Source organism: Durio zibethinus, chromosome 27 (genome assembly GCF_047325235.1).
Source record: "Durio zibethinus cultivar Kanyao isolate XHJ-2024 chromosome 27, ASM4732523v1, whole genome shotgun sequence".
Taxonomy (NCBI): domain Eukaryota; kingdom Viridiplantae; phylum Streptophyta; class Magnoliopsida; order Malvales; family Malvaceae; genus Durio; species Durio zibethinus.
The window spans coordinates 2,715,055-2,738,041 of NC_143188.1; the positions used below are offsets into that span (position 1 = coordinate 2,715,055).

At 34.0% G+C, this 22,987-nt stretch overlaps 2 protein-coding genes and 2 pseudogenes across 2 annotated transcripts; 3 read left to right on the forward strand and 1 right to left on the reverse strand.

Moving 5' to 3' along the window:
* Window positions 1-4,522: 4,522 nt before the first annotated feature.
* On the forward strand, window positions 4,523-8,176 carry LOC111279335 (uncharacterized; annotated as a pseudogene).
* Window positions 8,177-11,278: 3,102 nt separating this feature from the next.
* Window positions 11,279-12,153, forward strand: LOC111279336 (uncharacterized; annotated as a pseudogene).
* A 296-nt stretch (window positions 12,154-12,449) lies between these two features.
* On the reverse strand, window positions 12,450-16,663 carry LOC111279260 (pre-mRNA-splicing factor SLU7). Its single transcript, XM_022866236.2, has 9 exons — window positions 16,465-16,663; window positions 16,075-16,351; window positions 14,849-15,262; window positions 14,586-14,721; window positions 14,184-14,483; window positions 13,390-13,606; window positions 13,018-13,118; window positions 12,863-12,931; window positions 12,450-12,753 (listed from the first exon to the last, which is right to left on the reverse strand). Exons 1-9 carry the CDS (start codon window positions 16,478-16,480, stop codon window positions 12,676-12,678), a joined length of 1,608 nt encoding a protein of 535 aa, XP_022721971.2. The 5' UTR covers window positions 16,481-16,663; the 3' UTR covers window positions 12,450-12,675.
* Window positions 16,664-17,509: 846 nt separating this feature from the next.
* On the forward strand, window positions 17,510-21,665 carry LOC111279212 (malate dehydrogenase). Its single transcript, XM_022866157.2, has 7 exons — window positions 17,510-17,646; window positions 18,239-18,397; window positions 18,521-18,696; window positions 19,228-19,505; window positions 19,601-19,736; window positions 19,809-19,920; window positions 21,279-21,665. The coding sequence occupies exons 1-7, from the start codon at window positions 17,604-17,606 to the stop codon at window positions 21,371-21,373; spliced, it is 999 nt and encodes a 332-aa protein (XP_022721892.1). The 5' UTR covers window positions 17,510-17,603; the 3' UTR covers window positions 21,374-21,665.
* The last annotated feature ends 1,322 nt before the right edge of the window (window positions 21,666-22,987 follow it).

Below are 22,987 nucleotides of genomic sequence, written 5' to 3' on the forward strand. Positions count from 1 at the left end.
CCTTCAAATATCTAAAAATCTATTTCACTATTTTCCAACGAACTTTTTCTAGATTAGAAAGAAATCTGCTCATTGCACCAATTGTATGAGCAATGTCAGGCCATGTATAAACCATAAGATACATTAAAAAATCAACTGTAAAAGAATAAAGAATACTAGATATAGCTAGTTGCTCTTCCTTAAACACCAAACAAGATTTCTTACTCAGATGAAAATGGATGGCAAGTGGACTGCTAATTGATTTAGCATGTTGCATATTGAATCTATTAAGTACTCGTTCAACATATTTTTCCTGTGACAACTACAACTTTTTAGCTCTCCTATCCCGAATAATATCTATATTGAGAATCTATTTTGGTGGACCTAAATTTTTTATGTCAAATGACTTAGATAATTGTTCTTTCAGCCCGCAAACCATACCAGCATTTTGTCCCACAATTAATATATTATCAACATATAATAAGAGAATAATGAAGTTACCATCAAAAATTTTTTTTGACATACACACAAGGATTCGCTGCCATTCTTTTATAACTGTGACTCACTATAAAAGAATCAAACTTCTTGTACCACTGTTACGGAGCTTGTTTCAAGCCATACAAATTTTTTCATGTAAATATCCTCTTACAAGTCACCATGCAAGAATGCAATTTTAACATCAAGTTACTCAAGCTCAAGATTTAAACTAGTTGCTAATCTTAACACCACTCGAATGAAACTCATCTTCACAATTGGAGAGAAGATCTCAGCAAAATCAATGTCTAGTTTTTTAAAAAAATATTTCACCACCAATCGAACTTTGTACCTCACTAGCTTATCACCATTTTTTTTCAACTTGAATACCCATTTATTTTTCAATGACTTCTTTCCTTTCGAAAGTTTAACAAGATCATAAGTATCATTTTTTCGTAATGACTCTATCTCTTTTTTCATTACTTTTAACCAGTGCTCTCGATCCAGAGTAGCTTGTACATCTTGAAAGCTCTCTAGCTCCCTTTCACTGGTAACTAAAATAATATTTCACCATCAATCGAGCTTTGTACCTCACTAGCTTATCACCATTTTTTTCAACTTGAATACCCATTTATTTTTCAACGACTTCTTCCATTTCGAAAGTTTAACAAGATCATAAGTATCATTTTTTCGTAATGACTCTATCTCTTCTTTTATTACTTTTAACCAGTGCTCTCGATCCAGAGTAACTTGTACATCTTGAAAGCTCTCTAGCTCCCTCTCACTGGTAACTAAAATAAAATTTGAACTTATATACCTGGTAGATTGTCTGTATTCTCTAATAGATCTCTTAGGCTAAGACATTACATCATTTGATGCTGAAAGTAGCTCTCCCTGCTCAACACTTTCAGGTAGAGAAGATTGCTTCTTTTACTCAAAACTGATTACATCTGGCTCATCACTAATTATGGCTGGCTCATTTATATCCTTAAGTTCTGTTTCTTGCTCATTTTCACCATTTATGGCTTTTTTCTGTGGAACCTTTATCGATATTGAAACATCACATGTAACAGTAACTTGTGTAGTTTTCTTATTTTTCTCAAGGTTTACTACGATTTCTTTTTCATGAAAGATCACATCTTTGCTTTTGATTGTCTTTCTCTTCATTGGATCTCATACCTTGTAACCAAATTTCTCATCACCATATTCTACAAACACAGATTGTGTGGCTTTACTGTCAAGCTTTGACCTCTACTCTTTTAGCACATACATAAATGCTTTACACCTGAAAACTTTCAAATGAGAGTATGAAGTATCTTTCTCTGTCTATATTTTTTTTAGAATGTCAAAGCCCAAAGGAATTGATGGTGATCTATTAAGCAAATAACAAGCTATGTTGACTGCTTCACCTCATAATGACTTTAGTAATTTTGCCATCCTTAACATATATCTGACCTTTTTCATAATGGTGTAGTTCATCCTTTCAGCTGTACCATTATGCTACGGTGTTCTAGGTTTTGTCATCTCATGCCTGATCCCATGCTTTGAACAATATTCTTTAAAGTTTTTGGATGTGTATTCCCCACCATTATCAATCCAAATATACTTCAAGGGCAACCCTATCATCCTTTCAACCATGGCATGAAATTTTTAAAAATACCGTAATACTTAGTTTTTGTATTTCAACATATACACACAAGTCTTACATGAAGCATCATTAATAAAAGTAACAAAATATTTGCTATCACCTAATGACTCAACCTTAACGGGACCACATACATCAGAATAAATCAATTTCATTCTATTTTTTTCTCTGAGAACTCTTATGAAAAGAAACCCTACAATATTTATCAAACAAACAATAATCATATGAATTGAGAGACATACCTTTAGTTAAGAAAATAAAAGACTGCCTTGCTAAAATCTGTAACTCCTTCTTGCTCATGTGTGCCAGCCTTTTGTGTCACAAGTTTGCTAAAGCATCATCCTCAACGGTATTTACGTGGTTGCCATTTAATTGCATCTATGTCTTATACATTGTGCAACATAATTTTTCCCTTATAATTACCATAGATCTTTTAAGAAGTTTTCACTATCCATTCGTTTGTCAACTCTCATATCCTTCCTTATCAAGGACATTAATAGCAAACAAGTTTATTTTCATATCCAGAATATGTCTGACATCCCTTAAAATCAACATGCAACATGTATTAGTTTGTACAATAATATCACTAATCTCAATAATCTGTGACATACTTTTGTTTCTCATCTTGGTGCAATCAAAGTCTCTTACTTTATAAGTTGTAAACAACTCTCTCTTAGGAACACAATGATATGCCGCTCATATGTCAATTATCCACTCAACGCCAAGATCACTAACATGATTATAATTACCATGTGTACAAATTCAAGTAACTGAATCATTATTTGAATTCACTACTGCAACATTGTCATCCTCTGAACTCTTACCTTTCTCATCTTTTAGCTCTTGCTTCAAGATTTTACACTGTCATTTTATATGACCTACCTTACCACAATGAAAACACTTTACTTTATCTTTGTATTTGGATCTATCTTTAAACTTACTATTACCTTTTGAGTTCTAACCTCTGTCGATGTTTTTACTCTTGTTTTCTGTGACCAGAGCTCGATTCCCAAGGTCTACATCTTTTTATCTTACTTCTTCATTAAGCATATTATCCTTTACCATTTCCAATGTCACCTTATAATCAAGAGCTGAATTAAGAACAATCATAACTAGAGTATTCCAGCTATCTGGCAATGAACCCAAAAGAAACAACGCTTTCATTTCATCATCTATCTTAAGCTCCATAATAGTCATCCGATTGAATATATCTTAAAAATTACTCAAGTACTCTATAATTGATCGTCAATCCATGTACTATAAAGTTGCAAGCTTTTTAACAAACATAACTTTATTTATACATATTTTTCTCTCATACAATGCTATCAATTTTTTTCAAATAATGTAGGCATTTGCCTCTTGCGCTTCATGATGGAACACGTTGATATCAACCAATTTTTTTATTATAGCCAGCGTCTTTCTGCCTAACTGCTTTCAGCTTTCATCTTTCATATCTGCTAGTTTAGTTGAATCACTCAATATTGGCTCATACAAATCTTTGTAGTATAAATTATCTTCCATCATAAGCTTGCAAAGTGAATAATTTAATACTATCAATTTTATCATGAAAACTTGTATCACCTTTTATGATCTCAAACAAAATTTACTTTTATCTTGGGCTGCTTCTATATCGTTATCTAAAAAATAATCCTCTTTTTGATACCACTTGTTAGGTGAAAAGTAATAAACACAATAACACAGAAATAATACATCATAATAAATCCACAGCAATAGATAATAATCAATAACAAAAAAACATAGAAAAAATAAAACACACCAAGATTTACGTGAAAAACCCTCCAGTGTAGAGAAAAAAAATCACGAACCACTAGAAAAATCTCCACTATCAAATAATGGATATACAAAGTTTTTCTCTAGTTAAAACTAGAGCTAATCAACAACTAGAGAGACAATTGGAGAAATCTCACAAAATAAGTGACTTAACAAATACACCATGGATTTGTTCCTAGAGAACTTGAAACCCAATATTTACCGTTCAGAATGTAGAACTCTGAATTATAAACCCGTTAACAACGTTTCAGCTCAATCGGACCATAGATTGACTTCCGTTCAACCAACTCTCCCTTCTCCTTCTTCTCTATATTTTTCCTGACTTTTTTTCTTTCTCTTTTTGGTTTGCGACACGACTTAAAACAAACCATCTCTTTTTATTAAGTAGCTAGGGTTATGTGTAAAAAAAAAAGACCAAGGCTCATGGCTTTTGATTGATCCAAAACCAATTACATGGGGCTAAACCCTATTTTGCTAACAAAAACAAACTACTTCACCGAACCATACCATTCGCCACATCCAAACCTTTTTCTCATCTTACTTCCTCTTTAAATAATATCCCCGACACTCCTTTCTTCTAATGATTCAGTCATTGAAATTCATGGCTGCCTCTTCTTTATTCTCTCTTAGCATATGCTTTCTTTTCCTCTTTCATGGATGCTTTCCTCACATAGAGCAAGGCAGCAAGCAGCCTACCAAACTACCAAGCTCGTGAATGCCAAATCAAACACTTACAAGCTCCAGAACCAAAAGACAGGATCAAATGAGAGGCCGGTTTCCTCGAGCCCTGGGACCAAGATGATGAACAATTGCGGTGTCTCGGTGTTGTTGCCCATCGCCATACAATTCATAGCGAAAGCCTTCTGATGCCTTCATTAGCCTCATTAGCCAACGTTCATAAGCTAGTCTATGCGGTTCAAGGCTCGTATATAGTAATCAGACTATTTACATTGGGACCATGCTCAAACTTCTTGGTTTTAAGTTCTAACACGTTAATCGTTTCATTTTGCTTTGAATTGTTATCACTATGCAGGAAAGGCAATTGTTGGAACGATTTTCCCAAGTTGTGCTGATAAGCAGAAAGCTGAATCACAGTCCCAATGTGAGCAGCAAAAGGACCGGCATCATCAGAAGTTTGGAGTCTTTCATCGAGTCCAGGCAGCGGGAGTAGCCGACTGGGATTACAGTGCCGGTGAATCTGATTTCGTTTTAGTCGCAATCGTCGCCTAACCAAAACAAACACTCAAGGTAATAACCGATTAAAACTACAACCATATTCTTGTTGAGATATTGGTAATTAATTTTTGTTAATATTTTTGGGATTCAGAGATTTGGTCTTGCTGACAATCCTTGAGGGCAGGCTAGCCAGCAGGAAAGGCAGAGCAGTGATATATGTTTGCTATGCAATTCAGATGAAGAGATGGTGGCTGCATCTTTTGGCATTGACCCCAAGCTTGCAAAGAAGCTGCAAAATGGAAACGATAGTAGGGGAACCACTGTACGAGTCAAGCATCCGCATGATGTGGACTGGAGGCAGTTTCAAGAAGAAGAGGAAGAACAGGAAACAGAACTAGGAAAGCAAAGGAAACCACATGGCTTGGAGGAAAGTTTCTGCTCGATGAAGCTAAAGCCCCCAACCCATCCTTTGTTTGCTGAAGCTATTCACTGCCATGGTCGATAATTGACCACAACAGCCTCAACCTACCAATTCTCAAGTTATCCTTCTTAGCGCTGTGACAGGAGTCATCAACAAGGTAACAAAAGAAAATTTCAAGATGTTAGCTGTGCAAATTTTCTTCCTCAATTACCATTTTGTATGCAAAATTTACTAATGATACATTTCTTAGCTAATTAACATGTGCAGAAAACAATTCGTGCGTCTGATTTGATCGTCAACGCATCGATCATAGTCAACATCACCAAAGGCAGTGGCAGGCTCCAAATCATGGGAGAGAGTGGAGAGATGGTATTCGACAAACGGGTTGAGAAGGGTCAGATTATAACCATACCAAAGAACTTGTCAGCTGCGAAGAAAGCAGGCAGCCAAGGATTAGAGTTTGTTGGTTTCATCAAAAACGCTAAACCACCTAAAAATATTAGCAGCATTAGCCCTATTGCCAGACATGTCTCAGCTATTCGGACCATACCGGAGATTGCGCTGAGGTATTCATATGAAATCTCTAAGAGGCAAGGAAGTTGACGCATATATATTAGGATTCATATATATGGTATGCTGTTGTGCTTATATCTCGCGCTCCAAAAAAAAAAAACAATTAGGTTGAGTAAAATGCATCAAGACCTTTTGGTGATATTTCAAGATTCATGATCTTTAAAAATATTTTTAATTCATTTATTTTATCAATTATTCATTAAAATTTTAACGAAATAAATCATGTCAATGCCATTCAAACGTTCATGCAGCACAATTTTCAACCCAAAAATCAAATGGACCAATCTTGTTTGAAACATGGACATTCACATTAACAGAAGTGATAAATTCAGTCATATTTGAATGACAATCGAATTTGGAATGTTTTTAAAAAGTTATGGATAAAAAAATTATACAAAAATTATGAATCTATGGTGCAATTTACTCGTATACTCAATTTAATTAATTAATTATAAATAAGAACCTGACCAAGGAACTTTGGATTGTATTCTAATTGGTGATAACTCGGCTTTAGATAGTTCTTTGGCTTGCATTTTTTGAGAGTCGGGGCTTTGTTATAGACTTTGTTATGTATGGACTTTGGAGTTCTGTTCTTTTCGTTAGGAATGGGATTTTATTGTCTTATTTTAGCCAAAGCAAGCACTAATAAAAGATGAGAAAAGGGAAAACCCATTAATACATTCTCCATAAGAAACAAGAAAATTAATTACAATCACAAGAAAATTAGCAGGAGAGGTCAGCGTCAGAGTCAGAGCAGAGATAGAAGCCAAGGCCGAAGCCGCAGAGGCCAGGAACAGGAACAGGAACAGGAAGGAACCAGTGGAAACGGTATCTTAAATGGCTTTGAGAAGCAGCTCCTGGAAGAGGTTGTCGGCATTGACTCCAAGCTAGTAAGGAAGTTGCAGAATCAAAAAGATAACAAGGGAGCCATTGTCAAAGCTCAGCGTGACTTTAAGGTTGTAAGCCCGTAAAGAGAAGAGGAAGAACAGACTCAACAAGAAAGTGAAGAGGAGGAAGAAGAAGAGCAGGAACAAGAACAAGAGAGAGGACAAAGAAACAAGGAAGAAGGGGAAGGAGAGGAGAAAGTTCCAACGGGTTAGAGGAAACATTCTGCACTATGAACCTAAAACACCAGATTGATAATCCATCACTTGCTGATATATTCAACCCAGGAGCGTCGAGCCGGACGCATCACCACCGTCAACAGCTATTACCTCCCTATCCTGCAATTCCTCCAACTAAGTGCTGAGAAAGGAGTCCTTTGCAGGGTAAGAAAAATTATACTATATTGCATACTAAATTCTGGGTTTCCATGCTTTTATAAGATTAATGATTGGTTGTCCAAAATGAATGTACAGAATGCTCTCTACGCTCCTCACTGGAACGTCAATGCACACAGAATTGTTTACATTACTAGAGGCAATGGCCGGATTCAAATTGTCAATTTGTCAGAGAAAATGGGGAGACTGTATTCGATGAGCAGGTTGAAGAGGGCCAGATGATAGTTGTACCCCAAAACTTTGCAGTGTTGAAGAAAGCAGGCAATCAAGGATTGGAATGGATTGCATTCAAGACTAACGCTAACGCCAAGATCAACCAGATTGCTGGTCGTGCATCGGCTATTCGAGCCATGCCACTAGATTTGTTGATGAATTTATGATATCTCCAGGGAGGAAGCAAGGAGATTTTAGGACAGTAGGAAGGAGGTATCTGTTTTTAGCCCCGGTTCTAGGTACCAGATTGCTGGTCGTGTATCGGCTATTCGAGCCATGCCACTAGATGTGTTGATGAATTTATGATATCTCCAGGGAGGAAGCAAGGAGATTTTAGGACAGTAGGAAGGAGGTATCTGTGTTTAGCCCCGGTTCTAGGTCACAGCATCAAAGGGATTAAGCTCCAGGAAGGCTACCCCGCAATTGGATGTTTTTAGGTTTAAAGTTTAAAGTATGGAATAAAATGCCCAAGTGGGCGTGAATTCAACACTGGAACAATTCCATACCTTGTTTTTGTGTGTCGGAAAATAATACTAGTGTTATCCATGACCAAGTCAATAAAACCAAAGAAGCAATTTCAATGACAACATTATTCCAATTTGTTAGTATTTATTAGACTCGTAAATTCATGTATTAATATATTATAAAATATTAATAATTATATATTCATATTATGTTTTATATGATTTTTACAAAAATTTTAATTTATATTATTTTTTATGTTTTTATTTATATTATTATCGTTTTAAATTATCAGATATAATATTTATTATCATTCAAATGTTTTTCTCAAAGCAAAAGATTTTCTATCAAACGACAAAATCAAATACAGTAAAAAAAACTTAATCCACCCATGAGCTGTAGAAGCTAATGCTTATAATTTTCGACTAATTAAATGGATGAAAAGAACAGAAGAATTGAAAAAGGTTTGGTTTATTTGATATTATTTTTATTATCTTTTTCACTTTTAAAAATAAAAAGAAGTAAATGAGGCATATTTTCTTTTTTTTTTTCGCCAAAAAAGGTGCCTCAAGTTACAAAAATATTAGTTTTCTTGATAATTTAGAAACTAAAAGTTTTATTTTCATGAATAACATTCGAATACACAAAATATATGGTTTTACTCTCATATAAAAAATTTTATCAAAATTTGTGTTATATTCAATTAATTTTATTTTTAATGAAATAAAATTTTCTTTTTGGCATTTTCATTTATTTTATAGCAATTTTTAAAGAAACAAATAATAAAAACAATTACTATTTTTCAGAACAAAAAAAATAAATAACAGTCTAAACTCAAATTTGGACCACTACTTAGTCCACTGAATTGCTTCTTGAAACCCAGCCCACATCCGCCCCATGGATTTACAATAGAAAGTACTGAAGGATCACTGGGCTTTGGCCTTGAAAATTTGTGACATTTTTTTTTTCTGATAATATATAATTGCAAGAACATGTTTCTTCAACAACTGTCATATAAGATAAAATTCTACAAAATCATGTTCCAAACCAAACAAACCCTAAATTGTTTTTCCTATTGATAATTAAGAGAGAGAAGAATTAAGTGTCTAATTTTATTTTCTTTTGTGATGGTAAATATTTAAGGTTTTTCTTTATATTTTAGATTAATGTTCAAAATGTCAATTATTATTATTATTTATAAAAAAAATATCACAATTTGAGAAGAAATGAAAGAATTGTAAATATTAAAATTTGAATGTTAATTATTTTTTAAAAAAATAATTGTATAAATTAATTGAATTAATTAAAAAAAACTTGTCCCTCTTAGGTATATTATTAGATTAATTTAAAAAGATAAGAATTTAAAAATGAAGGATCACATAATCTTAAAAGTAATTTTCAAAAAAAAAAAAAAACCAGTTAGTTTTCAATGGAGAGAGGATTAAGAAGAGATATATTTCCAATCCTAGAAGGAAAGGATGGAAATTGAAATCTAGATAGATACTTAAGCTTTAGGAATCTATAACAATTGTAAGATTTTTCTATGAGCTGTAAAGCAAAGCTTGAAAGAGAAAACTATTTGCCATCTTTACTAGTTGGAAAGGCAACTCCAAGCTCCCTTACCATTTAAAAAAAAAAAAAAAAGTTGTGGAAAACCAAAGAGGGCCCCCCAAAAAAAATGAAATTATAACAGCAGACATCACACATGGCTTGGACCAGGAAGGTCTTTATCAATGAAAAGGGGTTGAGCCTCGAACCTCCGAGTGCTCAACTTCTATAATATTGGCTCTTCCTTTAATAAACAGTTGACCTTAGAGGGTTCACCATAGAATTTTGGATGCCATAATTACATATCAGTGGAAAACATATGTTGCTTGAACGCAGGCTGCTTGAGTACAAGCACAAAACTGAACCTAAGAGGAGCTAACCTACAATGTATATTTTGGATTTGGATCAATGGTCATCAAGGAGGGTGCTTATCTAATCCACCAAAATGTCCTAGGAAACTATACGTAAAACTCATGTAGAGAGCTAATACATCGACAAACTTGTTAACAAAGTGTTGAACTTTTATTTTCAGTTATCATGTACTAAATTTAATAGTTTCTAGCATAAAAAATCACGAGCCCAAGCAAAATACCTGGCTTTGTCTTGTCCATTTCCTTGTCTAATTGTGAATTATTGGCTTTGTGCTATTAACAAATAACAAGCTACCACAGCAAGGCATGGCAGTTGGTAGCAGATGGGGGGCTATCTGTTGATTGGATTAATGGCTTACAACAGCATTAGTGGTTGTAAAAAAAAAAAAGAAGAGTGGTTAGTGGTAATAACTTTTTAAATCCTCTGATAAAACAATCTTGCCTTTTTTCTACCATGACTTTAGAAAACGTTTTCCAATAATTATCAAATCAAACAAGGTATCATGTTGCTTCCAGCAGCGGAAAACTTCAGAAATTGGATCAATTAGTAGTTCAACTTTTCTATAACTCTCTGTACATTTCAATAGAACCCAACTTCGAATGATAAAATCGTATCTGATAAACTATCAGCTAGGAAAAAGAATTTCTTTTTAACTATTATTAACATGATAACATCCATATATCCAACTTCATACCTTGATTGTGTAAAATTGCAAGATATTTGTGAATTATGGACAAGGGTTGGGGTAAACAACTCTTTAGGCTTTTTTTTAACATAAAAGAAATCAGGAATAAAGATAAAAGATTGTAAGTATTAAGATTTGAATTTTAAATTTATTGAATGATATCAATAATTATATGAACTAACTGAATTAAATTCAAATTATCTTTCTGGCTTTTAGTTTTGACTACTTATGAATTTCCAATACTTTTTAAACAATCTAGGAGATTCTAATCTCTTACTCTTGTAATTAATCAAACTCTAACCTTGTAATCAATAGCCGGTAATATGCAGTCATGATCCTTTTACTCCAGGGAAACTGAGCCCACAAACCATCATAATTTATGGTGGGATTCCTCTAAACAAGTAAAGAATTAGTGCGATTTTAAAAGATATTGACTTCAACCTACATTCACATAAACTTAGGACCCAAGATTGATCCCCCAAGTCTGGCCTCCAAATTTGCCGAAAGTTAAAAGACTGCTTGACCAAGAAAATACATCCATTTTCTATGCCATTGCAAAGAAACCTATCCCAACTCAATTTCTTTGGCTCCCACATTTGAAAAGTGGTAGTCCAGCAAATATAAAGCAAAAGAAAGGACATTTCATGTCACCTAATTGAGAGAAAAATTATATATAGAAGAAAGGGGAATCAAAGCGTCTTCCATATAACATTGATTGCCTGAGCCAAAGTCTTCATTATAAATCTTCTTCATTTTCAAAAAACTGTGTCAGCATCCGCTATAATTGCTGTACAAAACCTAACAATCGGATGCCTCCCTTGAACCTGGCAAAGAAGCTGAAGCCAGCCAGAAAGGCCTGGAAGAACTTCACAAACAAACTGAAATCAAAACTGCACAACTTCAACGTCTCAAATTTCATCAAAGCAGCAACTCATCGCCTCCTTGAGTTCTGCTCGTTCCGTCTCTTTGAACCCTTCAAGAAACGCTTTCAAAGTATACCTCCAATCGCCCTCACCGGTATAACTACAACAACCTCGACCATTACCAACACTACCAGAGCCAGCTTCACAAGAACCGTAAAGTTATATATATAGACCAGCTCTATCCAGAGCCCATGTCAATGCAAGCAAAGCGTGTCGAACCACAGGCGGAGACAAGCAGACGAAATGAAGGGGATGACCACAAGGTTTTGCAAAGAAAAGGCAAAGAAAAAGTAGAAGAGAGTAGTATTTATAGAATTGAAGATGCATGCAAGGCTATTGTCGCAAAATCACCCCATCTAAGGGGGGTTGATGAAAGAGCAGATGAGTTTATACACAAGTTTCATGAAGACAGGAAGCTTGAGAAGGAAAGAAGTGATCTTGATTTCCAGGAGATGCTGGCCCGAAGTGCTTGATATCCATTTTCACTCCTTTTCAACTTTCAGATTGAAACTTTGCAGGTTTTGGTTACTGATTCTTTCTTTTTTTTTTCCCTCCTTTCATAGAATAAGTTTCTGATTTATCGTAAAGGGCTTTTATCTTTGTATAGATAGGATTCAAATTTTGTGAATATTGTGTTCCTTTTCTTTCCTACATATAAAGTGGATTGTCTGATTTCTTTTTACTCTTTTCACTTTTTGGGATTATACAATGAATATTTTGGTTATGCATTTGCTGATAAATAAATGGAACTTCATCTTTGTTTTTTTTTTCCTTCAGCATTCAGTAACATTTACCTTTAATAAGCTTAAGTTGTGCTTCATTCCCCTCCAAATTGCAAAAATGAAAAAGCAAAAAAGTAATTTATTTATTTATTTTTTGGCTGAAAATAAACTCTCTTTTCTTTCTCCTTCTTTTCTCTTTACATTACATACAAATTCCACGAAAGATCCTGCACGGCCGAAGAACGGAAAATCTAACTATTTGTCATTGAAACCTAATATAATACTTTTTACTGTATTATACAAACAAAACATAACACATGATTGTTATCACAACTCAATAACATAATCATAAAGCTGAAAACATCATCCATATTATTAGTTCTACATTTATAAACATATCTCAGTTGGCTTTCAATTTAAGAAGTCCTTCATGGGGTCATCATGGTGTATCTTTTTCATCCGATATGCCTCCATTTCCTCAGCCGTAACCTACAAAAGACATCATATGATTTAGTAATATGAGAAAATAACCCTACAAATGTTAATTGAAAGAGGCACCAAACATCTAGAGAATTTAGCTTGATAATTAGACCATTACCTCGTCATTCCATTTGACATTATACTTGCGCTTTCTTTCATCTTTCTGCTCTCTCCTCCTCTCATCCTCCTGTCAGACAAAACATGCATAAAAACATGCACAAATTTCTTTTTGGTACACAACGGGAAAGAAATAACATCATACACCATATTTACCTTCTTAAGAGCCTCAGTGAGAAGTTTTTCATCAAGAACCAGGTCCTCAGGAACCTCTGTTCCCCAAGTAGCAAGTTTCTTCTCTGCAGGAGCAGGGACATCTGCAATCAAGTTGGCAATCCAATCAGAATACAGATACAAGGATTAAAAACGAGGAAAGTGATAAACTCAGAGCGAAAATCATGGTACTAAAAACAGCACATTCTTTAAAGTTCAGGGATGCAAAATAGAAGCTAGCGTCACCATCCGGGCTTCTATTGGATGAATTTATGTGAACCAAAATTACTTGCAACAATAATATGAAATTAAAGATCATCACTAGATGAATGAGTCTGACTTGAAGCATCCATGCAAACACTAGGAAGAACCCACCTTCGGAGGACACTTTACGAGCAATATTAGCCTTCATCAAGTCTGTTGCTGCTTCTGCAGCCTCAATCCCGGCTGCACCAGTACAGTAACTATTCCGAATTGTTTGCTTACAACATTTGTAGCCCCATTGGTGATCCTTCCACCATGAACCCCAAACACTTGTGTGGTTATTGATGAAAATATCTTCTTCATACTTGCTTTTTGGAAGGGATGTTTCCTACAGAAAAAGTTCGAAGAGAGAAGAGAAAATATAGAACTGTTAGAAAGCACTATTTAAATAAAGAGCTTATTTAAAATCAAATCATAAATTAGAACTAAAGTATTCTCATATAACTTGATAAACCCAGAAAGAAACACTTAATAGACTTCATTAGAGCTGAGAAGATTATTTCAGACAAGTCAGAAACAAAATTCTATGACTTTAAACAAGGAAAGATGCAAAAACCAGACCAAGAAGACACGTATTTCCAATATTTTCCTGAAATCTCTCACTTTTAAATGTCCTTAACCACTCAATACAGTTTTCATCTGCTGGCCTACATCGTATCATTACCAAGTGCATGATGAAATCATTAAACTTTTAGCAAGAAGTGCAAAAGACCAAAACCATTGACACCAAATGGTTAATGTAGATATTGTGAATTTTTTCCCTGACAGAGTAGAGGAAAGATGAGGCAACCAATGTCTACGTATATGAAGAGATAGAAATGTACAAGAAATACTTACAAATAAAGCAACAGAAGGGGAAAACCAAAAGCTAACTAGAATATGTAGAAAGTTAATTTTTTGCGTACCATTCCCTTTATAACTCTGCCAGCACGATCATATTCCACTTGCCTCTCACTTTGTCCCAAGAGAAGCTCCATTGGTATCTCTTCTTCAGTTGCTGCATTGCCATATTTTTCCATAATGGTATCTTTGGTCTTTGATTTCAACTTCTCTTTGATGACCTTATAATTCCTGAAGAGGAGTTCGGCTTGAGATGGAGCAGCCTGCATATGAATATCTTGACCTTTATCAAATGCTTCCCATGCATGAATATTGAGCTGCTTGAACTCCAAAGCTTGCCCACTCATTCTATATTGATTATCACCCTGTAAAGTAACAAATAAAAAAGTTAGAATTGCATAATTTAATTAACTTTAAGGCATATAAATAAGAAAGAAATTAGGGATAAAATTTTGCAAGACACTTACTTCATAGAACTTTTCATTAGGGTCAGCATCAGGAAGAGGATCTTCACGCATAGATCGAGTTTTGGGATCATAATAAGCAGAATTGACATCAAGGTTCAAAAGATATTTTGCTGTGTCTTCCCGAATACGCAAATTCCTAAAAGATAAAGGCAAATATGAAGTAAGAATTATTTTTTATATTGCAGAGAAGAAACTTTGTTCCTAAAAAACCAACATAAGTTAAAAAAAAAATTTACAGCTAAGGGTTGGTATAATGGATGTACCTGACAGTACCAGTGCTCCCTCCACCAGTGGTACGAACACGCTTCTCAACCTTAGCAAAGTCCATTTGTTTGCTCTCATCAACCTTAGCTTCATCAACCTTCAAAGCATCATCTTCGTCATCCTCCTCACTAACCTCTCCCTCCCCATTGTTTTTACTATTTTTCTCTTCCAACTTTTTCAGCTGCTGTCCTTTCAGATACTTCCTTCTAGCCTCATCCCTTGCCTCATACCTTTCAATGACACGAGCATATGTGGATGCATCATAACCATTCCATCGATCCCGCTTGCCATCATAATCCAGTTCAAAGGTCTCTATCTTTTCATCAGGTGCAATGTGCATGTTTGTCCATTTTGCCCCCTTTTTACGAGGTCTCTCCATGCATGACTTTGCATCATGTGTCATGGCTCCACAGCTACAATAAGCAATAAAAAGAATAAATCAATTATGAATTATGGCATAATCAGAGGTTGAAGTACAAGGGCACACGTAAAATAAACTAGTAAGGTCATCTAAACTACTTTTTTTCCCATATAACAATTATAGAGGGTATAAGCCACAGCGTTAAACTCTGACTTTCAACTTGGTCAATTAATAAGCTTCCTCCAATGATGCATGGCTAAAATTCAACCCTTTGTGTTTGAAAGAAAATATAGAAATTTCTATCTAGTTAAGACAACCCAGCTAGCGCCTGTTGTGGCAGCAAAAAGTCATATCACTGGAGTCTACCCCAATTCAGTTAGCTATAAACATGTCTAAATAAATTTCATCTCAGCAACTCAACAAACTTATTACTAATAAATAGATTCACACATGAGAAATTACATACTAGGAAACTAAAACATGTATTTGAAGGCTTCCAAATCTATAGTTAACGCGAAGCTACTAAATGTGCCAGTTTAAAAACATGAACCTGTTCTAGTAAAGTTAACTGGAAGCTTCAAAGAAACAATAAGAGGCACCACATTAGCAATAAGTCACACTGCACCAGATTTGAACCTATAGTTTTAGGTTCATTAGCCAAGAATCCATCGCTGTTAATCAGAATTACAATTCCTTTTCTACCCCAAATGACTAAAATTGATCAAACTGTAATAAAGAAAGAATTTTCATGTATGCTTCGGTTAAAACCTTAAAACCACATTAACACACAAAACAAGGCATCGATAGATAGGGGAACAAGTATGGAGTATCCATAAAAGAACAAGAAAGAGAAGATTCACTTACTTTTCGCAGGCTCCTTTTCGATATTTATCAGCCTGAAATATCTTTGCACCTCTATCGTACCAAGATTTGGTGTAATTGGGATCCGATTTCCATTTCCTTTGATGCTTTAAACTTGGTCTCTCGGCATTAAGATACCAAGGCGCTGAAGACATATACTGAGGAATGTGAGGGTTAATTTCTTTTCCATCCTCATCGACTTCAGCCGGAGCAAGCCCCGCTTTTCGAGCTTCTTCTAATTCAAGCTGTTTCCGGTGATCCTCCCTTGATTTAAATGCCACTGAAATTCCCAAATAATTATCAGATCAAATTTATAAGTAAAGGTCTCCTTTTTTTTATGGTATCGAAAGAAACAGAAAGGAGAAACTGGGGGAGAGGGAATAAAGAACGTACCTGATGCAGTAGCCATTGTTGAATCAAGAAAATCTTAGCAGAAATTAGGGATTTGGGGATGAAATTACAACAATTCAATCAGGCAAGTGTTGTAGATATGGCACCCACGGAAACCCTAATAGAAAAAAACAAAAAGAAAAAAAAAAAGGTTGTGAATTTGCTGGTTTAGGGGTTTCTCTTTCTGATATAGAAATTTATTATTTTATTGGATGCCCTCATTATTTGTTTATAACTTTTAAATAAACCGACATATGTTGCCAAAAAATAAAAATAAACCTAGGCACGTAAAATTTTTTTTTGAGAAATTAAAAAATATAGAAAATGTTAGAATAGATTAAAAATAAAAAAAAATTTAGTAAATGCAGTTTTACTTGTTTCATTCATCTAACAAATAAATAAAAAATTTTACAAAGATATAAAATTATATATAAATTTTATCAAATAATTTATAAAAATAAGTTAAATTAACTATTATTTATTAACAAATAATAACAGAATTCAGGGGCTTTAATATAGAAGCTTCCAAGCCTTGTTTGGGCCCTGGTATGGCCCATAATTTGATGCCGAATTTTCATACTGGGCTTGGCTATTGAAAAGTAAGCCTGGTTTTTAAGATTGCCTGGCGTTAGTAATTCTAGGAGCAATTGCATCCAAAGCCCTTCAAACTTTATTATTTGTAGTACCATCACCAACATAAAAATCTTCAAAAATATGTGGCCGACAGGCAGAGTATTTGACATTTGTGGCAATAATTTCGTTGGGTCTGTTCTGTTTGTACAATTTGAGCTTCAGTTTAAAAATTAAAAAAAAAAATTGTTTAAATCAGTGAGCTGACCTTCCATCAAACATGACACTCGTCGTCACGTGGCCCACTTCCCTCACGTATCTGGGCTCCACAAGCGCATCTAGACGACATATATTCTTTTAGCTTCAAAACGACGACGTCTGCAATGTCAAAACTTAAAAACGCCCCTTGTCTTATCATCATTTTCCTTCGCAACATCGCTTCCTTGGCCATAAATATCTCCGATTCCTAACATTTGGTGCTCCTTCGTGCTACGACTCGAAGTCTTCAGCTTACTTTCTCTACTGAACTCTTTCCAAACGACATCGTCTCTGTTACTCCTCGATCTCCATCAATGGCAAAAGAACCAGTTCGCGTCCTCGTTACTGGAGCTGCAGGTACTGTTGTAATCCACCAATCAGATCCTTTACTTAACATTTCTTTGCTCGAATCTAACCTCCAGATCTAGTGATTTTTATTGGATGAATCCCATCTCTGTTTTCAGATCTAGTTAATCATGATCTAGACTTCAATTGTTTTATTTCGAATATTTGGATTGGACTGATAGCTGTTTGGATTAGAAATAATTGGTTTAGATTTTGGATTTTGGTGAAAATTTAGTCTGCCATTGATCTAAGCTTTGTAGCCTAACAAGTAATTGTGGAAGTTTATATGATAAATGATGGAGGATGTGCTTTGAAATTTTGAAGATTTTTTAATTTCATACTAGTTTGAAAAATGAATATATTGAGTTGCTAAGATCACAAATAAATAAATAAATAATAAAAGTATATTTGACGTGCTCGTTAATGAAACATTCTTTTTTACTGGTGCGTGAAAATAAAGTAATATGCTATGTTTGGATTGACATTAAAAAGTTTGCACTCGGAAATTGAATTGAATTTGCCAAGAGAGGCTCAGACTTATTATTTTCTTTTTTGTTTTCCAAAATGATTTACTGAAAATTTGTTGTTGTTGTTGTGTTTGCAGGACAAATTGGTTATGCTCTTGTACCCATGATTGCTAGGGGAGTCATGTTGGGTGCTGACCAGCCTGTGATCCTTCATATGCTTGATATCCCACCTGCAGCAGAGGCTTTGAATGGAGTCAAAATGGAGTTGGTGGATGCTGCCTTCCCTCTTCTAAAAGGTATACATGTGCATTATAGCATGGTTTAAGTTTTGAATGATGTTGTGGATTCTACATTTTAAATTTGTTTGAGTATGATGTATGGTTATTGGATCTAACCAGAATTTTTTTTTCTTTTTTCAGGTGTTGTTGCTACAACTGATGTTGTTGAGGCATGCACTGGAGTAAACATTGCAATCATGGTTGGTGGTTTCCCAAGGAAGGAAGGAATGGAAAGGAAAGATGTTATGTCAAAGAATGTGTCAATTTACAAGTCCCAGGCTTCTGCCTTGGAGCAGCATGCATCTCCTAACTGCAAGGTGAGAAAAATATGTTTCAACATGAAAGTTCTGGCATTTTCATCACCTCACCTGTGAAATGAAAATTTTCAATTTTTACTTTTTTTGCTTTTTTTACTTTTCTTGGATGAAATATATGAATATTGTTAAAAAATGCAGTTTTTTTCCCACCAATATAGATGGGAGCAATATGATTTGTTCAAATTCTGAAGCTTTATTTTCTTGTAGCCTTTAAAGCATTAGTATTCTATATTCTGTGAATTGTTATTGATTTGGAATGAGTGGACAATCAAACGTTTTTGTAACATCTTAAAAGTTGTTTTAAATGCAGTAATTTGTATTTTATCCCTTATTCAATGATATTTTTACTGTCATGAGACCTTATAAGTTCCTCAGTGGCCCTCAAAAGTTGCTAAGTATATATATTAAGCTTTCATGTAATATTTGGACCTTATCTGCATTCAGGGTCCGCTCAAGTTATTAAGTTTATAGATTAAGATTTGATGAACCTTTTGACCTTTTCTGCGTACATGTACTTTCTGTTTCATTCAGGTCCTGGTTGTTGCTAACCCTGCCAACACCAATGCATTGATCTTGAAGGAATTTGCACCTTCAATCCCTGCACAGAACATTACCTGTTTGACGAGGCTGGATCATAACAGGGCGTTAGGTCAAATCTCAGAGAGACTAAATGTCCAAGTTTGTGATGTTAAAAATGTGATTATTTGGGGTAATCATTCATCAACTCAGTATCCCGATGTCAATCATGCAACTGTTAAGACTCCATCTGGTGAAAAGCCTGTTCGTGAACTCGTAAAAGATGATGGATGGTAAAGAAAATAGTTGCATAAATGATTATATAATGAAATAGGTTTATTTGAACCGAGATTTGAAGCTTTGTGTTGATATTATTCACTCATTAAAGGTTGAATGGAGAATTCATAACCACCGTCCAACAACGTGGTGCTGCAATTATCAAAGCTAGGAAACTCTCAAGTGCACTATCTGCTGCTAGTGCTGCTTGTGATCATATTCGTGATTGGGTCCTTGGAACTCCAGAGGTTGGCTTCTTCTTTTTAATGATATTTAATATGGTCACAATCTGATTTTGCTTCATTTCAATGCACCTGCAGGGCACATGGGTTTCCATGGGTGTTTACTCTGATGGTTCATACAATGTACCAGCTGGGCTCATTTATTCCTTCCCAGTAACTTGTTGCAATGGAGAATGGACAATTGTCCAAGGTAAGATAGAGTAAAATATGATCCGATTATGTTGTGCAAAGTGTTTGTTGTCTTATGTTAACATGTTTAACCAATAATAGTAACTAGATATTGATGCTTTTAATCATTTTCACAATGTGTGTGTTTGGGAATCTGACTATTTAGATGAAAATTTTTAAAATCAAAGCAGGAGTCGCCACTAGTATTTTTTAGAAGGTGTGATTGGCCACCTAAACTTTATCTTTTTAACAAAACCAAAAACAGATTTATGGATTATCAAAAAGACAATTTTGATTTTTGAAATCAAAGGTGGGTTCAGGAGTTCAATTACACATAAAAAAAAGGCTTAGCACTCTCACAGCTCCTGTTTAAAAATGGTACCTATTAGTTGCATGCTATCCTTATATTTTGAGAGAGATGGTCCTAGCTTTAATATTTTAAAAAACTTTTCTTAAATTTCATCTATTTTTACAAAATCTCGTTTTTTTTGTTTTTTAAAGTGCAACTCATTTTACTTTTGGATTAATAAGGAAACCTTTAGTATCGAAATTTTTTCTTGACTGCCTTATATTTAGGTAGATGTTTTTAAGATTCTACCTAAATATAGGAGAGTTAAGAAAATGTTTCGATACTAAAGGTTTCTATCTTAATCCAAAAATAAAATGAGTTGCATTTTCAAAGAAGAAAAAAAATGAGATTTTGTAAAAATAAATGAAATTCAAGAAATTTTCTTTAAATATTAAAGCTAGGACCATCTCAAAATTCAATGATAGCATGCAACTAATTGGTATGTTTTTAAACGGGCGTTGTGGTGTTGCTAATCTTTGCTCAGGCATAACCAAACTCCTGAATCCACCTTTGATTTCAAAGACCAAAATTGTCTTTTTGATAATCTTTAAATCCATTTTTCGTTTTATTAAAAAATAAACTTTATAGGTGGCTAGGCACACTTAACAAAACAAAAGGTTGGTGGCGACTCTCATTGTTTTTGAGATTTTTAAATTTTTTTGTCAAAGCGGTTGGGTTCTCAAACTCACACATTGCAACAATCATCTAACTCACTTCCTCTGTACCTCCCTTCTAATCCAACACCTTCTGAACCCTAAATGAGAATAAAAAGCTGTTTTCCTTTTCTGAATTTTTTAAAAACATATGTCATCACTACACTTGTTACTGAATTGCTGTCCTTTGTATTTGAAATCTTGTTGTAGTTATATGCATTAATCTCTGCTTCAATTTCCTTAGGAAGTTTGAAGAAGTTTTGGTACCATTGTATATCAGCAGTTTCTCTCTCTTGCTCATTTGCAAGCTTTTTCCTTGAAGATTATTTTGATTACAATATTTTAATTACTCTTTTTTTCTGTTCTTTTATGTCTCAGGGCTGGCAATTGATGAATTCTCTAGGAAGAAGTTGGACCTGACCGGAGCAGAGCTCAGTGAGGAGAAGGAATTGGCATACTCCTGCCTGTCATGAATACATTTACCATTTCTGTAATGTGTTTGAAAGGGGAGTGGTTTGCCTTGTTAGGGGTAGCTGCAGTTTCGAATAAAATCATTGTTAGATGAACTGTTAATGATGGGGAAGCTGCCTCCCTGGTTCTTACATTATTGCACCTGTCACTTGGTATGGGGATTTTGGATTTTTATTACTAGTCCTGGGTTTTAGCGTCAATTTTAAAAGGGATAAGAAAGACTGTTGTGTTCGATATGGAATTTATGTTTTCGTATATGTTTAATGTTCAAATATCTGTCTTTGTGTTTTCGTAGACTGCTGTGAACATTTGGTTTTTCTTTTATAGCAAATGCCAACGAGGGAAAATATGCTTGGATGCGTCTTTTTGAGGGATAAAGACACATTTTGAGGAGAGCTAAGCTTGCTAGTTTTCAACCAGGTGAGTTATGATAAGAACCCTTTTTGTAGTTTTCATAGGTAAGAAAAGTTGCAAGATGCTGAGCTGTGGAACCAAGATTTCATGAGTACCTCTGGCTGAGAAATTAAGGATGAATGAGGGCATAATTAGGCTCTTTGCTGTTATACCAATGATACTTTGGCATTGTTAAAACACATATTTGTTACAAATATTTTATCTCATTGCATAATTGTTTTTAAAAGAATTAGAAACAAATTAATTTCAAGGTATTTATTTTCTTTTTAATAGGTCATGATATATACAACGAAAGACAGTAAAATTTTCCTTCTTTATCTTTTTGCAAATTTTTTTAGGTTCATGGGAGAACATAGCTCTTACAAAAAGGAAAAAAAAGAAGAATATCTAGTTTGAAATTAAGATATTTATATACTTATAAAACTTTTTGGGCCACTAGACCAATAAGTGGGGCGTCTTTTTATCAGTCCACTCGTGTACCAAGACTGACCTCAACTTCTCAATACTTTCTATATATCTTGGCACCACGCAATGTTTCAGAGAAAATAATATTATCCATAACTTTTTATCTTCTGTTTTTATTAATTTTTTTAATTTCAAAAAATATATATGTTTCAATACAAAAACAAACAAAATATTTTAATATTATAAAAATTAAATATATAATATTTTATAAAGATAAACTACATGATTCTATTTTTATATAAACTAATTATGTTATAATTGGTATTTCATTTGAAGGACTATAATTTTTACATTTTAAATCAATTATGACATTATTTTTTAGCTTTTACTTTTGTTTTATAGCATTTTTCATTAAGCAAATAACAAAAAAGCAAGTAGCAAAACATGTACCAAACAAAGCTCTTTAATTTTTCCATTTTCTGTCAAATTCATTGCATAATTCTTTTGACAAAATCAAAGGAAGATATTGTCTTGAGATTGTTTCTTTTCTTTTCTTAATTAATAGATAACACAACAAGAGATAATAATTAATATTCTATTTTTTTTAACTATGTCATCTACATGTATTGTTAAAATGGTTTTATATCTTAAAGTTTGAATTTTTTGTAAGTTTATATTCAAATTTAACCTCACTCATAATCATATTGAATTTTAAATATTATTTTAATTATAATATCATAATATCTAATATTACTATATTAATAAGACTTGACCGTAAGTTCCCAAAACTTTCTCTG